General features: G+C 33.6%; 1 protein-coding gene across 1 annotated transcript in view; it reads right to left on the bottom strand.

Moving 5' to 3' along the window:
* Positions 1 to 1,180: 1,180 nt before the first annotated feature.
* The window catches only part of LOC134690664 (tetratricopeptide repeat protein 38-like), a 59,004-nt gene continuing 41,627 nt past the window's right edge, over positions 1,181 to 18,557 (bottom strand). Inside the window, exons 2-14 of the mRNA XM_063550655.1 lie at positions 17,595 to 17,672; positions 13,850 to 13,931; positions 12,205 to 12,376; positions 10,635 to 10,808; positions 9,670 to 9,745; positions 9,077 to 9,196; positions 8,301 to 8,360; positions 7,716 to 7,754; positions 6,995 to 7,076; positions 5,682 to 5,847; positions 4,629 to 4,785; positions 4,173 to 4,246; positions 1,181 to 1,790 (exon numbers count right to left, since the gene is read on the bottom strand). Coding sequence (XP_063406725.1) covers positions 1,700 to 1,790; positions 4,173 to 4,246; positions 4,629 to 4,785; positions 5,682 to 5,847; positions 6,995 to 7,076; positions 7,716 to 7,754; positions 8,301 to 8,360; positions 9,077 to 9,196; positions 9,670 to 9,745; positions 10,635 to 10,808; positions 12,205 to 12,376; positions 13,850 to 13,931; positions 17,595 to 17,672 — 1,371 coding nt within the window. The 3' untranslated portion in view covers positions 1,181 to 1,699. The remainder of the gene's footprint in view (positions 1,791 to 4,172; positions 4,247 to 4,628; positions 4,786 to 5,681; positions 5,848 to 6,994; positions 7,077 to 7,715; positions 7,755 to 8,300; positions 8,361 to 9,076; positions 9,197 to 9,669; positions 9,746 to 10,634; positions 10,809 to 12,204; positions 12,377 to 13,849; positions 13,932 to 17,594; positions 17,673 to 18,557) is intronic.

The following is an 18,557-nucleotide window of genomic DNA, read 5'->3' as shown; positions in this document are numbered from 1 at the left end:
TCTTGTTACTTATGTTATATTTATAAAAATGAAGATATGGTATGATTGCCAATGAGACAACTCTCTATAAGAGACCATATGACACAGAAATTAACAACAATATGTCACAGTACGGCCTTTAACATGTTTAACAATGAACAATACCATATTTCTTTCCTAATCTTGGATTAAAACACGTTGTCTCAAGCTAGTATGTAACTGATGGGATTAATTTCTTTCTTATTCATTCGCATTGGTTTTTTAAAGAAGGGCCAAAGATACCTGCGGCACAGTCAATCTCATAGATCGAAAATTCATTGACAACGGCATGGATAAAAGTGAAAAAGACAAACAGACAATTAATAGTACACAAGACACACCATAGAAAACGTATGACTTAGCAACACGTTGATAAGCAATACTTGATATTGTTCCTGATTTTTCGTTTCTTTTCTTATTTTTAGCAATGGGTTGTAATCGACCAATGAATTGCCCCATTACTGACCGCCGAGATGTTCCATGTCAAGGTTGTGAGAAGTATGATGATGGTCAGTGTTGTGGAATACCACTACCTCCACCACCACCAGTCCAAGCATGGGCTTACGCACACGCAAGTGCTGGATTCAAATAAGAGACGTAGAGCTCGTATTGTTTGAACATGTGGAAGAATGGAAGAAATATATCACACAATGTATATCACCAATATATTTCCTTTATGTGAGATGTGTTACACTGATGGATTATAATTGTTTCGGTTAGAATTTTAAAATATAATCTTTTAATAAAAATGGTGTCAGAGTAGAAGAAATTCATTTTTTGTTATCTTTTAATTACGAAAGACAATGACCTATGATCGCTGATTGGTAAGGAAGGGGAAATCAGCATCCTGATTTTGAGTACTTAAAAGAAACAAGGGATAAACTGTTTTTTTTTGTAAAACAGGGACAAACCATTGAGTGGAGATAAAGAGTATACGTTAATTACAAAGCAAATTGTTGATTGCTTCAATACAGTGGCAAATATGTCATGCATAATAAAGACGATAGATATTAGAAGAATATGTGTTAGTAGGATACTATGCATTATTCGATATTTATACCTTTTCTATAAACTTGGACGAATGCGCCGGAAATGTAGAACACATAATGCGGTAGGAAAACAAAACCCAAACATGTAAATGATGTAAACTATCAAATTTTAAAAAATGTAGCATGTTAAGGGTCGATACATGTGTCAAATACCACAAACAGACAATTACGTCACTTTTGATAAAAAAAATATTTTGTTAATTTACAAATTGTATGCCACTCCTAAATCATAACCCTGTTATGTTGTCCAGGAATGAACAGGTACAGTAAATTATATATGTCATACTGATTAAGGTATTGAACTTGGCAGATTAACAAGAAGTATTATTGTCTATGCAGACTTGTCTAACACACATTCATTGAATATTTCACTGATAAACTGTTTAACGCATTGTCTTTTATGTTTTGAATGAAAGTCAACACACAATTTTGATACCATTTCTTTTTTTTGTAAATTACTATTATATTGTGTAATATGGTACACAAATATATAATAAACAAATGCCATGACAAAAAAAATATATGGATAAAAAATCATTACTCAAATACTTGTCAAAATGTGTATTTTGATTGGTGGGTAGATGTTTGAAGCATCCGTTACTACTACTATCCACAATTCTACAGAAGTCCTGTTAACCTGTATGCTGTACCATGGCTTTTGCCATTAATCTATCCGTCAAGGGTGAATTCTCCTTTAAACATTTTCTTTCTACTAATAATTGTCTGAAAATATTCATAACGTTAAATTAAACACTAAACAGATACAAGGATAAAATCTGAATTTTAAGTGTAAAAAAGAAAACATATAATGACAAACATTTAATGTTAAGCAAACGTATATAGTTTAAACACAAATTTGAACTGCTTGTTAAAATTGCATAGCACATATATGCATAAGGAAGACATATTGTTTGTTAGTGTACAGCACATCTAAATTAATCAAACGTACATAAAAAAAAAAGAAGATGTGGTTTGATTGCCAATGAGACAACTCTCCACAAGAGACAAAATGACACAGTAATTAACAACTATAGGTCACCGTGCGGCCTTCAACAATGAGCAAACTTCATACCGCATAGTCAGCTATAAAAGGCCCCGAAATAACAATGTAAAGCAATTTAAACGAGATTTTTTTACGGTCTTATTAATATTAAAAAAAATTGAACGAACAACATATACATGCGTTATTGTAAGTGTATGTCACACTTACTATTCACACTATGAAAGCCAGCTTTCTGAAAGGTCTTAAACCATCCGTATATACATAAGAATGGACTATTGAATGCAAAACCCCCTTGGTGGACACGATACTATTCGCGAGTTCTGGAGATAACTGAATTGATTCATGGCTGTGTCAACCAAAGACTTGAGCTTTCGTTTTTTATTCTTCATTAGGAAGTGGTATTTAGGTTTTAAAACGAACAAACACTTACTAGTTCGGAGTCCAAGTAATGTGTCAGTGTAGGGTGACATTCCTTCATGAAAACTATTACCATACTGGCCTTTGTTAGTCTTGTATATTTTTTTTTATAAGTTAATTTATATGTTATGAAGTATAGTTTGCCGTACATTTTACAAAGATAGTACACAATTTTATTAAGGGGAAAGCTGCAACCTTCGGGTGCGGAATTTTCTCACTGCATTGAAGACCCATTGGTAGACTTCTTCTGTTATCTTCTGTTTGTCCGGTTGTTGTCTTTTAAGCATTTTTTCAATGTCTATTCTCAAATTTAATCTACGTTACTAGCTGTATTTCAGACCGATTTGATCAGTCAAGTACGAAACACGTCTCTTATTTATCACGGCTCATATTTATCATGTTCATATAGCTTTTATATGTTTCAACTTGTTATGCATGTAATAGTTGGTGATACCAGATGCGTAACACCAATTAATACACATGTTTGATGGTACATGTATCACATACAATGCGTATCCACAGCTTTCAATCGAAGATCTTGAGCATCACCGATGACGATTAATCCATAACCGTACGCACTATATTTAGAAAGATTTACCTCCATTAATCCAAAAAGATGAACTTACATAACTTATAATCTTCTATTGACTGTTGTGTGGCTGTCTGACTTTTTTTAGTTCATGTTTTAGCTGTTCATTTATGGTATTAGGTGTCTGTACAAAGATTTTGTTATGAAAGTTGTGTCGAGTGTATTAAATTTGGTTTTGATATTTAGATATGTGTAGTACATCCGTAATTTCTGTTATTCCTAACAACGTGATAATGAATTTCATAGGCACAGGACAATTTCTGGTTAAAACTTTCACATATAGTAAAAAGTAACAAATCATTTGTGCCATATAACAGTAAGAGGATGTGGTATGATTGGCGTGTGACATCTCTGAAACAGAGACCAAATCATCAGGAATTAGGTCATGTAGGTGGCTGATACGATCATCGATGTGTCTGTGTTTTAAATTGCGAATGAATTGGTCAAGAGTTTTAAGACTCTTAAATACAAGAATAAAACTACAGCGCTTGCGTCTGATAAGTCTTACTTATAATACTAGATTTGAAATATTTTCGACTGTTTTTTACTGATACTATAATTGAATGTATGTTATTGGTTTTAATATACGTAAACTTCTGAAGCCTTTGTCTATCCTTTCACTTCAGTGATACTAAATCACGGCCAAATGTCTGAATGATTCGTGAATCAGTTGTGATGAACAGAAAGTGAGATGTATAAGGGAAGCCTCTTTAGTATATTACTTCTCGGGAAGAGAAATAAGTTTCTTTGGCGTTTAGCTAAATTTATAAATGTCAACAGAACGTTTTAAAAACGCACAAGTTAAAAGTAAACCGACAAGACAAGGTTTTTGGGGAAAATAATTCAAAGATATACAACGGTACAAAATCTACAACAACGACAAATTAAAACTGAGAAATATAACCCAAAACAACAAGCTGCTCCGGGAGGGTAAGTAAATCATGTTATCCAATTTGCAGCTATCGGGTTGCTTATGTTAGTATAAATCCTATGGTAAGTATAACGTCAGTGAGTCCCATTATATTGTGGATACTCCAATTGAAACATAGCCATTCAGATATTTTATAAAGGTCAACAAACTATGAGTGGCATTTACCTTGCAAGTTTCTTGTGCTTCTCTGTGTCAGATTTCATTGCACAGTGAATTAAAAACTGGTTAAATATATCTCTCTGAAAACAAACAGAAAGAAAGACCTTCGTAAAGTTCAAGTACTAATTAGAATATTCAAAATAGCTGGATTGAACTTATTTGATACTTTTAATTACATCATAAATAGTAATCCCTTTGTTTACTTTTTTAATAATTAAAATCATGCATGGAATTTAAGTAGCAAATAGATAATAAAAATCATCGCTGCAGGGTTTTAATTAAGTTTATGTGAACAAAGTTCATTCATTAAGTTATTCACAAACAACAAACAACACATACTTTGTGTCTTTCGTTTCACAATTGAAACTGCACTCTAAGATTGTTCGTCCCAATTTGTCATTATTTCACCAATAAAGTTCTATCGAGTTAAGTATGTCTAACCAGAAAGGCTACAATACATACCTGAGCATGACTCCCGCCAATCTTGATGACTTGGTATCTAACAGGGCTGGCAAGATCCACTGCCTTAGCATAGTCCCCATTATCATAGGCTACTAACGCTTCACAGAGAGCAAGTCCAACTTCGGTTGTTACGTCACAATTATAACCCTTTCCATTTCTGTAAAATATAATATACTTGTTTTTACTACATGGTTCATTTTTCTCCTTATATGTCAATTTCTTTCTCTTTTAACAACAAATGGAAATCGTATTAATTTTGATAGATATTGAGTTCTTCTGGATCTGGTTTTATATTAAATGTTACCTTAAATTTAAACATGGTCATTTTATAATAATATGTTGCTCTTCTTTAACTTTATATTTGAAGTCGTGTTCTAAGTCCAATGAAATATTGCGTACGTCAATATGACGTTACACTTTTTAAACCAGCAATGTCAGATATGTTTCAATTATTGTGATATAGATAAGATTTGAAATTTCTGAAAATGATGCCCTCAATATCTGACAAGTCAATACGATTCCATCTCTTTAAGAACAACGACTAGAACCAACGATTATAAACATTAATGTGACCTTTACTTTTTCTTTCGTGAACTTTTCACATTGACGTACAAGGATCATAATATTTGTTTTGCTTCTATTTAAGGCAGTACAGTGCCCCATAGACGATATTTGTCTAATTTGCCATCAAACTTCAACTCCTTATTCGTATATACTTTTAATTTTAGATAAAGATCATGATTAGGTTATTTAATCAAGTATCAAACACATGAAGCCGCATTTTTGCGAATGTCCCAAGTCACGAGCCTCTTGCCTTTGTTGGTCTTGTATGATTGTTTTTTTTTAATTTTTGTTCATTTATATGCTTTGTAGTTGAGGTGACGTCCATGTTCATTGGACTAGTTCTTATTTTTTAGGGCCAGCTCAAGTCCGCCTCAAAGTGTAGGATTTTCTAGCTGTGTTGAACACGCATTGGTGGTCATTGGTCGGGTTTTTGTGTCTTTGACACGTTCACAATTTCTATTTTCAACAACTTTATTAGCAAATATTTACTTGACAAAATTTCTCATTGATTCCAGCAACTTTTCTGTAGAAACTTTATCGCCAGCTCCTATACAGGACATCATGAAATGAGCATCGTTAAACGCTAACACGTGGTCATCTAGATGTTGTCTACATACGTCCTGGATGTCTTTATATCTATCTCCAACATTTACACCTTAATACAATTATAAAATAATTATCGTTATGACTTGTTTTTTGCTGATTGTAACAATTTGACTGAGTGGTGATTCTCATTGCGACTGGTGCATATGTCGGAGTCGGATTCTTTTAAACTAAGTTTTGCTGTTAGTATTGATATGTGTTAAGCCTGTCCAAAGCCAGGAGCCTCTGTCCATTGTTATTCTGGTATGATATATATTTAGTTCATTCATATGTTTTCGGAGTTCATAGATATAATGAGTCAACTCTCAATCCAAATAACAATTTAAAAAAGTAAACTATTCAATATGACGTCCTATGTAACTACACTAGAACACATATGTGTTTAGGGGCAAGGTGAAGCCCGGCTCCGGATGCGAGGTTTTCTCGCTGAAATGAAGACCCATTGGTGGCCTTCTTTTGTTTAATCCTCTTTATTTGGATTGTTGTCTCCTTGGCACATTTCATATTTCCATTATCAATTTTATAACAGGAGACGACTATCCTGTCGACACACCCGCACTTTTTGGGAGATTTCCTCAGTTTGTCTTCTTAATCAATTGGTAAAATGTGTACGTCGGTACCTTACTGTTGTCTTTATACATAAAGATGTAGAATATTGACTTGGGTTTAAGTGGTTTTATTTTCTGTACATTTATGGTAAAACTGTCTTCCAATCCAGAATCAATTAACCTGTGTGTAGTTTATATATATGTCCATCGTGCTATTATTGAAGAAGGATATCTGTTATCCGAAATATCTAATATTTGTATATTTTATAGTTATTTTATGGTGATGTTGAACCCTTTTTGACTTGTTATATATTATATTTTGTAGTGTACAGAATCATATTACATGATCCATCGCCCTGTAAGATTGATCGTTGACTATTTATTCAGTCATTTAATGTTTATATATATATATATAAAGAAGATGTAGTGAGATTGCCAATGAGACAACTCTCCAACAAAGACCAAAATAACACAGAAATTACCAACTATATGTCATCGTACAGCCTTCAACAATGAGCAAAGCCTATTCCGTATAGTAAGCTATAAAAGGCCCCAAGATGACAATGTAAAACAATTCAAACGAGAAAACAAATTATTTAAACTTAACTTATTTATTTAAAAAAAAAAAAAAAATTATATGTACGTTCTCACCTTCTAGCTGTAATCTGTATAACAATGAACATGCGTCAACCATATCTAACATTGCCCCAGATTTTGCCGCTAGAGGTCCTACCTAAATAAACAAGAAAATAATAATGTACCTATCGCAAAAAGGTTGCAGTTCTTATTTTTTTTTAATTTTGTATTATTTGTTGACGTGCAAAAACACTTCAATATAAGATGTATGAATATAGATTTTTTTCAACAAACCAAAGTGCTGAACGTTTGAAAAAGTGCTTTGCCTACTCTTATCTCGTGATCATAGTTGTTTTGTCTCTTTTTTCTGCATCTTTCTGAGAATTGTCCCATTGGTAATCATACCACATCTTCTTATTTTTTTGTTTGTTACTTTCATATGGATTATGTGTCTGTGTTCCTCTTAGAATAGTATATGTATTATTGTGCAAAGACAACGCACAGTTATATTGTTTTTTACGTCAACATTACTTGACTGCAATAAAAAACAACAAATTATTTATTCATTCACTTTCCATTCTGTCACGAGCAGGATCGTCTCTTTATTGTTTTAAGTATTTTTACCCTTTTTTTAACAATATAATGGTCATCCCACCCAACCTAAACCAGTATACATTTTTACCCAACCCCCCAATCCAAACCAGTATACATTTTTACCCAACCCCCAATCCAAACCAGTATACATTTTTACTCAACCCCCAATCCAAACCAGTATACATGTAAACGAATTACCTACCTGAGTATCATACAATCCTACTGCATCAGAGTAGTTCCCCTGAAAAGTTTCAATTTTTTTTACAATACTTGTAAAACATGTATCATAGAGTTTGTTGATAATTTCAGCTTTTTATTATAAGTTATGTATTGTATACAAATTGAATACAATATTGTAAATAATTGAGGACGATGAGGGGACATCTGAAATATTCTATGATTTGACTTTGTATTTCAAATTCATCTGTAAGTACATGCATGTGAAATATTGATATTCAAAATTTATAAATTGCTTGTTCGGTGTCAATACACAAACTGGTCTGACACATCCTGATTATATAAACAAAGAAAGACAACAACAAGTCATAAGATGAAGAAAACAGAGACAAAATTGTCACAAATATTACTTAATGTGACGAATCGCGTACAATTCACCAGTACTAAACAATGCACCAGATGGACATTTCAAGCATTCAATAAATGGGTCTCTATTGATACTGATCGAGGCTAAACTATAGGACATTTTTTGTAATCTAATACAATTTAGCATAAACTTCTTTATCAATAGACATATACATAAACATTATACATTTTCTAGTATATCTACCTTTTCCACGTTATAAAGAGCGTAATGCCAGTAGTCATGACATGCTATCATTCCACAAACCTGAAACAAAATACATACTAGTATGATGATATATCAAAGAATTTATATAAGACAACTTGCTCAAAAGTAACATAACAAAAAATTCGGGCTCCTATGAAATCAAAAATGGAAAGTTCATAATCAAATGGCAAAATCAAAAGCTCAAACACAGCAAACGAATTGATAACAACTGTCATATCCCTGACTTGATACTATTAGTTACATAGTGTGTTAGGGACCTAATATGATATATACGGGATCAGTAAATTCCATATGGGGTTCCATTGCGATAATGTAACAACCCGCACATCTTATAGCATAAGTTACTCACACCGACAAACCTGGGAAACGAATTTTTGCAGAAAAATATAATTTTGTCAACTTTGTCTTGGACACGGCGATTTCTCAACTTTGTAAGGTAACTAACAGTCCTGCTGATATATGCTCTGGCAGTACAAAGGTTAGGGATGACTTAGATAAGCTAAAAATGTAGGTCTGAAATCCTTTCTCCGGTGAAATGACAGTTTGCAAACATTCGAATCGTATTTTTATTTTATTTTATTAATATTTAATTTTCCGGGATGCGCGGTCAATACATATATGTTTTGAGTAGACATAAGAAAGCAACAACATTCTAACAGATAAGTCGAGTATCATTTTGGTAATCGATACTAGGTGCTACCGAGCGATACCCGAGTACTCGAGTACTCATTGACATCCTTATATTATTAACTTACATTCCAATCATTCTCTGTCGCTGACATGAATTGCAGTCCTTCATCTTGGCGCCCTCCCATTTCAAATACATGTGCCATAGCATGGGTAGCCCAGGCATCGTGTCTGTTTATATCAAGGCTCTATATACAGAGAAAATATATGAAAATTTTGCATTGCTTTCTAACTTAGTGTTCGAATTTATCTTGTTTTCATTTGATAATAAGAATTTAATTATCTTTCTGTAATCTTAACGTGGCGTAAAAGCGGTTTTTTAAGCATTGTGTGTATAAAGAGTTAAAGCAATCCGTACTCAAAACAAACTCATAATCAAAGCATTAAACACCATTTAATTTTTTTTAAAAGAAGCAAAGAAAAGTTGAAGAAAGTTTTAGTCGAAAGTCCTACGGACGGACGGACAAAATGAAACGGTTACTAAGCTTGATTTCACCGTTGTCAACGCAGATGATTAGTGAGTGAGTAATATTTGACACTAAGATAGAACAACTTCAGTGTCAATAGACACAGATATAAAGGTGAATTCACACAATTACTTTTCTTTTCATTCTTGACTATTTATCATAACCATATAAATTTACATATCAAAATTTAATACCATCCTTGCTGTCTTTTCTGCACGATCATATAAGTTTGTTTCTTCTAACCCAAAAGCATACATCCCATATAGATACCTACAAAGAAATAGTATAATTAGTCTCTTTATCGACAGTCGATTCATCAATTCATATATTCAGACGAGTTATAAATCATAACAAACCGACAAAAAAAAATGCAAAAAATATGTAAATCAACAATTAAGATACATGCACTGACATGCACTCTAATCAGTCATGTGTAATTAAATTTGTAAATACAAGTAGATTCAACATATAATGTCATTATGCCGCAATACATCAATCATTTAAAGATGAAACTTTGTAAGATTTTTATAAGTTGATTAAATAAATGACTGATATTTTTTTTTTCTCTCTCCGAAAATTAACATACCGGTAATAATATAATGCGTGCACTGAATAACCCGCGTAGCTAATCAGAGGACGTGTTACACCCAAAATAAAATTATTCCACAGGAAAACAACAACTTAAAGATACAACTTGCTAGTTTTGTTCCTAAAGTTTTTATATATTGTAATGTGGTTTCTGTCTATATGAAGAAATAGCATACAAATTGTGGTGAGTAGCGGATTATTTTAAGGTGTCAGCCAATAAGAGGACGAGTATTAACGTATAAACATAATTTACTGTCAAATATACTCGGCACAGTCATGACTTTTCAAATGAAACGAATTGTATGTTTACCACTTTTTAAACTGTAGTGTCTAGGCTTTTGTCCACAAGAAGTTAGAAAAATACATATAAGTATATGAGGAGATGTGGTGTGATTGCCAATGATACAACTATTCACAAGAGACCAAAAGACGCCGACATTAATAACTCTTGATCGCTCTAAGGCATTCAACAATGAGCTTAACTTATAAAACATAGTCCTCTATAAAAGGTCAGAACTAATGGATTTTTTTACACTAAAAAAATGTTCCAATCCTCAAATTCGAAACATACCCGTATAACGGCATTGACTTTTTCCAGTATGGTATCACTCTTGCTATTCCATCTCTCATCTGAGGGTGATACGCCAGATAGAAATACGAGTCGTGAGCAAACTTCAGAGCAAGCATATCTAGTGGATTGTCGACCAAGATGTCCTCCCAAACATCACAAGCTTTTGACGTCTCTCTGAAAAAAAACATTGACGTTAAACCAAGAGTCTTTACAAACATCACAAGCTTTTGACGTTTCGCTGCAAAAACATTGACGTAAAACAAAGCGTCTTTATAAACATCCCAAGCTTTTGACGTTTCGCTGAAAAATCATTGACGCAAAACCAAGAGTCTTTATAAACATCCCAAGCTTTTGACGTTTCGCTGAAAAATCATTGACGTAAAACCAAGAGTCTTTAGAAACATCCCAAGCTTTTGACGTTTCGCTGAAAAATCATTGACGCAAAACCAAGAGTCTTTATAAACATCCCAAGCTTTTGACGTTTCGCTGAAAAATCATTGACGTAAAACCAAGAGTCTTTATAAACATCCCAAGCTTTTGACGTTTCGCTGCAAAAACATTGACATAAAACAAAGCGTCTTTATAAACATCCCAAGCTTTTGACGTTTCGCTGAAAAATCATTGACGTAAAACCAAGAGTCTTTATAAACATCCCAAGCTTTTGACGTTTCGCTAAAAAATAATTGACGTAAAACCAAGAATCTTTATAAACATCCCAAGCTTTTGACGTTTCGCTGAAAAAAATCATTGACGTAAAACCAAGAGTCTTTATAAACATCCCAAGCTTTTGACGTTTCGCTGAAAAATCATTGACGTAAAACCAAGAGTCTTTATAAACATCCCAAGCTTTTGACGTTTCGCTGAAAAATCATTGACGTAAAACCAAGAGTCTTTATAAACATCCCAAGCTTTTGACGTTTCGCTAAAAAAAAATTGACGTAAAACCAAGAGTCTTTATAAACATCCCAAGCTTTTGACGTTTCGCTGAAAAAAATCATTGACGTAAAACCAAGAGTCTTTATAAACATCCCAAGCTTTTGACGTTTCGCTGAAAAATCATTGACGTAAAACCAAGAGTCTTTATAAACATCCCAAGCTTTTGACATTTCGCTGAAAAACATTTAAAACATGCCAAAAAATGTCCTAAAAAGCATTGCATGCCTTTAACGTCTCCCTTAGACACATTCATAAAAAAAGACGATGTCCTCCGCAAAATCAAATTGTATTTATATATTTGCTCATGTTTTGCTCATGTGTTACACGTACACAACTTAAATACATTCGTAAGTTTAAAAACCCACCCTATTTAAACATTGCATCAGTAGAAGACAAGGAAAATGCAATTGTTGCGCAATGGACTTTTTGCGAAAAATAAGTGTGCGATTGAAACATCGCTACATACAAATTAAAACGGACGTTTGTACAATTGAAAACACTCATCTGGTATATATATCAATAAATAAAATGAATAATGAAAAGTATCCCAAATAATAGTGAATTATTAGGCTGTGTACTTGGTTATGATTTATAATGTTTCTTAAAATTATTTTCATTGAATATTTATACAAACCCTTCAGCCCATAACTTCACAGCTGATACATGTTTTCTTTCCCTCGGAGAAACTTTCTGTTGTTCAGCTATTTTTTCCAAACTGTATATTTCACTTTTGAATTTCGGGTCTAAATCGATTGTCCGACCAGTTCCGAGTAAATCTAATCCGTTCTTTATCACATGACCCATTACTAAAGATAAAACAGTCGTCATCAGAAATTTACAATTACACCACTGCCGAATGTCAAATCAAAACCCCGACTTTATAGGTAGTATCTATCTTTGATGAGTACTTTTGGACCTAGGTACTTGTAAGACTTATAACATAGTTGTTGTTCGGTTTTTTTTATATATAAATCAAGCCGTAATTTTTCTCGTTTGAATTGTTTTACATTGTCATTTCGGAGCCCTTTTATAGCTGACTATGCTGTAAGTGCTTTGCTCATTGGTAAAGGCCGTACTGTGACCAATAGTTGTAAATTTTGTGTCATTTTGGTTTTTTGTGGAGAGTTGTCTCATTAGCAATCAATCCACATCTACGTGTTTACATTAAAAAACAAAAGTTAGTCATATAGTTCTTCGAACTGCTTCGGCTCTATCATATCCTTGGCTTTCAAGTATTCGGCTTCAAGTGATCCAGATGAAGAAAAATAAAGAAAAGCACTTTGAACTCATCAAACAAGAATAGAAATCGTTTAGCATACAACCACAGAAATAGTTAACCTGTACAATGTACGAGAGAGCCATTAATAAATATTTATATTGAATTTTCTATGTAAATAGTATTGATAAGATAATCTCTTTAATGTGACTATACATATCATTAATGAACATTTACCCATTTATGGGGTGCACCAATATAGTGGTGGATAATATATACCAAAGAAGAAGATAGCCATATGTGACAGCAATAAAAAAAATATTGATCACCATGTTATCCTCGTTCGTCGGAAATAAGGAAAGTCTTTTTTATGTTTATCAAATACTAGTATCAATAAGGACAAACGTTTACATTTGTACATGTGTTTATGCTGTAAAGATAAGAAAAGTAACAAAGGGCAGACATAAGGAAAGTCCATTGGTCTAGGAATGGAGGGCACAAATACAGAAAGGAAGGAAATCAAACTGAACGTCCATTCCCCTGTGAAGAGAGGGCAGACAAACTGAACGTCCATTCCCCTGTGAAGAGAGGGCAGACAAACTGAACGTCCATTCTCCTGTGAAGAGAGGGCAGACAAACGGAAAGTCCATTCCCCCAGGAGGGTAAACATACGGAAGTCCGTTTCTCTGGGAAGGTGGTGGACTTTTTTTTCAATAAGTAACACAGTACGGTTATGCATGACAAAACTATGTTATTGTATCAGTCCGTGTGCAGAATAGAGATCAACAGCTGTCTTGAGTTTGGTATATTTTTTTATCTATCCTTAAAACAGTGCATTAAAACAAAACTTAAATTATTGTTATATCTGTATTGATTTAAGTTTTGATTTGTTATAACATGGATACATTGTATGCTAACTAAATTAATTGGCTGGGTATTGATCATAGTTGGTCATAGTTTAGCCGTTTATGTATGTATGTATTTTATTTATTTATTTTACTTTATTTATCAGTACAGATACATATCATTAATAGGTCACAACTAAACAAAATAAAACAATTACCAAAATTAGAATCAGCTGCCATCATCTTATCTAAACTGGCCTCAATTCCGCCCACAGAGCTCTCGTCGTACCAGCCCACATACTGAAACATATTATAGAAATTATGAAATGACAAAAGATTCATTCATAGATTAAATAAAGGACTTGAGTATTTTATTATGATCCCAACCTTTGGGTTGCCAAACGGTTTACTCCAACGGTACTTTTGATCAGTAATACTCAAGTCCTTTATTTACACTATAAACAAGTTGTTTATAAAGTATCTGTGATATGTAATAGTAACAGCTAACGTTAACATAATTTATTGTACTAAAACAAGATGTTTTTCAAGGGGAAATTATGTTAACGCCAGCTATTACGGAAACAATTGATATATACTAATAGTAAAAAACTAATTTACACTTTTCACTCTTTCCATATGTGAACACATTGAGGCGCCTTAGGAACAAGAACACACGTGCTAATGCACATAATGTGTTAGCCTCTCCCTTTTTGAGTAGGTTGTAATATTTATGAATTAAATTATTGATTAAGTTTATTGAATTAAATTAATACTAGAACACACCCGCGAAATCGCGGGCATTCAGAGTGTATTTGAAACGATGTAAAGTGTTGTAGGAAGAATTTTGTAAAAGATTTAATGACTTGAGAATTTCAGGAAAAGTATCAAAAGTACTAAAAGGTACTTAGGGACAGGAAAATGTTTTTTTAACCCTCCTCCTTTATTTCCAAAATTCCCATTTTTTGTTTTCTATTAATTTCATTATGAACATACATTTAGTGTACATACATTATTAACATACATTTAGTGTACATGTATTACGAACATTCCAGTCAGGAGCCTGTAATTCAGTGGTTCAGTGATATTTGTTTTTCGTTCATTTTTTGTACATAAATAAGGGGCTGTTAGTTTTCTCATTTGAATTGTTTTACATTGTCATTTCGGGGCCTTTAATATCAGACTATGCAGTATCGGCTTTTGCTTTTTGTTGAAGGCCGTAAGGTGACCTTTAAATGTAATTTCGGTGTCATTTTGGTCTCTTGTGGCATTCATACCACATCTTCTTTTTTTTGTAAAACATTTAGTGACTTGAGAATTTCAGGAAAAGTATCAAAAGTACTAAAAGGTACTTGGGGACAAGAAAATGTTTTTTTTTAACCCTCCTCCTTTATTTCCAAAATTCCAATTTTTTGTTTTCTATTAATTTCATTATGAACATACATTTAGTGTACATGTATTACGAACATTCCAGTCAGGAGCCTGTAATTCAGTGGTTCAGTGATATTTGTTTTTCGTTCATTTTTTGTACATAAATAATGCTGTTAGTTTTCTCATTTGAATTGTTTTACATTGTCATTTCGGGGCCTTTTATATCAGACTATGCAGTATCGGCTTTTGCTTTTTGTTGAAGGCCGTAAGGTGACCTTTAAATGTAATTTCGGTGTCATTTTGGTCTCTTGTGGCATTCATACCACATCTTCTTTTTTTGTAAAACATTTAGTGACTTGAGAATTTCAGAAAAGGTATCAAAAGTCATAGGTAATTTGGGACAGGATAATTGTTTTTTAGCCCGGCTCCACCTTTTTCCACAAAAACATCCTTTTTCTGTTTGTTCTCTATTGATTTTAATGACACATGAATATTTTTTAGCGCTTATCTGTATATATATATATAATGAACTTTCATTAAAGGGGGTCAGGACTGGGCGGATTTAGCCCCCCCCCCTTTTCTGGAAAAATAATTGGTTGCTTATATAGGATAGGGAATCACCGAAGCATGACCGGAGCGGGCCCCTCTTAGGCAGTCAACGGGCCCCTGCGTATGAAAATTTCTGGATCCGCCACTGCGGAGGGGCCCTGATCCCAATATCCCGGGCTTAAAAACATGAAATCCTGAGGTTCTGAATTTATTATACTAATTAAATATCTCGAAATCCCAAAATTCGAAAGAAGAAATCCCGGATCCCGAAATGGTCAATCCTGAAATTTCGATCTTAAAAACACCCGTCCCAGACGTCCCGAAAGTGTATTTTCTTTTTACAGTCAATTTTCAGTTTTATAATTGATCCACAGCGGTCATTGATTGGTTATTCAGACCCTCTCTATTAAATAAACCCTGTGACTGCCGTGGATAGTAAACTTTAAAATAATATCAGACAGAAAAATCCACTTTATTAGTAGTATATGTATTTGTTTCAAAGTAAAAAGAAAAACGCAAACCGGGGTTCTAATTTGACTTAATTTTCGTCCAATGACGGATATAAGACAGAAAATACATTGTATTCGTAGTATTAATGTATGTTCAAAGTATACAGAAAAAACGCAAACCGGAAGTCTAATCTGACTTAAAACTTCGTCCAATGACGGAATGATATCCGGACGTCTTTTTTCTCGTTTTTCACCCAAAATAACTCAATCCGAATAATCATATGAATGGATGACAAATCTGATTATGCACTGTACCCATAGGACACAGAGGCATGATGATTAATTTATTGTGGAAAGAAGAGAAGCGACACCCAAAATGAGGTCTTCTCGTTTAATAGTATAGATAAAAAATATATAAACGGTTAGATCAAAGGATCGTGATAAAGGGCTGGAAATTTTAGACATTTAACACAATCAAAGCACACTTAATTCAGTAAGATTTACTGCATGATGACCATATTTATATATTCCATTCAATCCCTTTGGTTTAAAGCTATTATAGATTATCGTTGGTTTTCTCAACGAGATTGATTTTCTCGCCTGAGCCGGAACGTCAAAAGTGAGAAAAGCAATCGAGTTGAGGTGACCAATAATAATCTATTCATCGCTATTTTAACTATGATGACGTTGTAAAGTTCATTGACAACCAGCATGTGCGCCCTTAGTTTATAGCGATAATTTGTTATAGAACTTGAATCCACTGATAAAGGAAAATATTAGTCAGAAAAATCATAGGAAAATTTCGTAAAACAGCGATCATATAGTTTACCAGACCCCACATTTGGGGAGGCCAAATGTATCTGATATAGTATATGTGTGTTATTTATATAATTACTGTGGCATTTTGCAGTTTCAGTTCGGGCATTGTACAGTGCTGTATTGTTATTAAGGATTTGAGAATATATCGTCAATATGACTCGATTTCAATTAAAACTTACCGGACTGAACAAAGAAGTAACACGACGGGTGACGTATACGGTGCAGGAAATGCTTACCCTTCCGGAGCACCTGATTTCACTTCCGGTTTTAGTGGAGTTCGTGTTGTTTCTTAATTATTATTTATAACTGTTGATGTAAATGTCCTTTAGTTTTTGTGAGTCTTTGGTTACTCCTTGGTTTTGATTGTTATTGTCTTACGACTAAGAGTGGTCATTTGTATACTGAATTGTTCATAGCTTACGATCAATCTTAGTCATAAGTTTTTTGTGTGTTTGAAACCGAATCCTGAACATTAAAAAAGGGGTTGACAATCTTGCAAAAATGAACAAAATCAGTGCTTAATTTGAGCGAATGCAATCTTGAACATACATACATATATGATGAGTTAACGAACGAACTATATGGATCTTCAATACTTTTTACATTTAATTCAAACATTACTCTGTAGAACTATTTGTGTCATTGTCACATGTTAAAATAAATTCCGTGCGCTCCGTCAGCCAACGATTGATTATTTCAAAGCATTAAGATTGGACTTTTTTTTATTAAGTTGTTACTGTATTCAGTATATCAATGTATCACTAAAATTAATACCAACCTGCGTCAATACAGCGTCGTATAACTTACAGGCTTCATCACTCGTCGTAGTCAGAGGTGTTCCGAAGTCAATCCAGTCCTTAAAATAAAGGAATGTTGAAATCATTCACAATTAAATTATTGTTAAATGAATAAACACATATGTATGTCCTACTCTGAGTTACATCGGAAAAGGTTATTGAATTATATTGTCCGTATTGGAAAAGTGTTCGACTCTCTCCATAGGAAGGGTCTTTATGTAACTTGGTATTTTCTAAGACAAGTACAGAAGTGTCCTTAAGTGAAAACTTGCAGCGGGATCACTTCAAATATCTGAAGCAGTGCAGTAAGGGCCATAAAAGAACAGCAACTTCTACTTCTCTCCTCGTTTATCCTCTTTTTCAAGTTACACTTTGTTGACAACTTTTTCTTGATTCGCGCTGTATGTTTTCGGGAACCCCGCCGCAATTTTGCGCCTGTCCAAAGTCAGGAGCCTCTGGCCTTTGTTCGTATTGTATGATTTTAAATTTTAGTTTGGTTTGTATAATTTGGAGTTTAGTATGACGTCAATTATTACTGATTTAGTATATATATATATATTTGTTTAGGGACCAGCTGAAGGACGCCATCGGGTGCGGGATTTTCTAGCTGCATTGAAGACCTTTTGGTGACCTTCTGCTGCTGTCTGTTCTTTGGTCGGGTTGTTGTCTTTTTGACACATTCCCCGTTTTCGTTCTCAATTTTGTAAAATTGAGAATGGAAATGGGGAATGTGTCAAAGAGACAACAACCCGACCAAAATAAAAAAACACAACAGCAGAAGGTCACCAACAGGTCTTCAATGTAGCGAGAAATTCCCGCACCCGGAGGCGTCCTTCAGCTGGCCCCTAAACAAATATATACTAGTTCAGTGATACCTGAACGTATAAAAAGTCTGCATGTTGAGCTATATTTACGAATGATGTCTTTATACCGATGATAAAATT

Source organism: Mytilus trossulus, chromosome 11 (assembly GCF_036588685.1).
Source record: "Mytilus trossulus isolate FHL-02 chromosome 11, PNRI_Mtr1.1.1.hap1, whole genome shotgun sequence".
NCBI classification, from domain to species: Eukaryota; Metazoa; Mollusca; class Bivalvia; order Mytilida; family Mytilidae; genus Mytilus; species Mytilus trossulus.
This window is presented reverse-complemented; position numbering and strand designations above follow the sequence as displayed.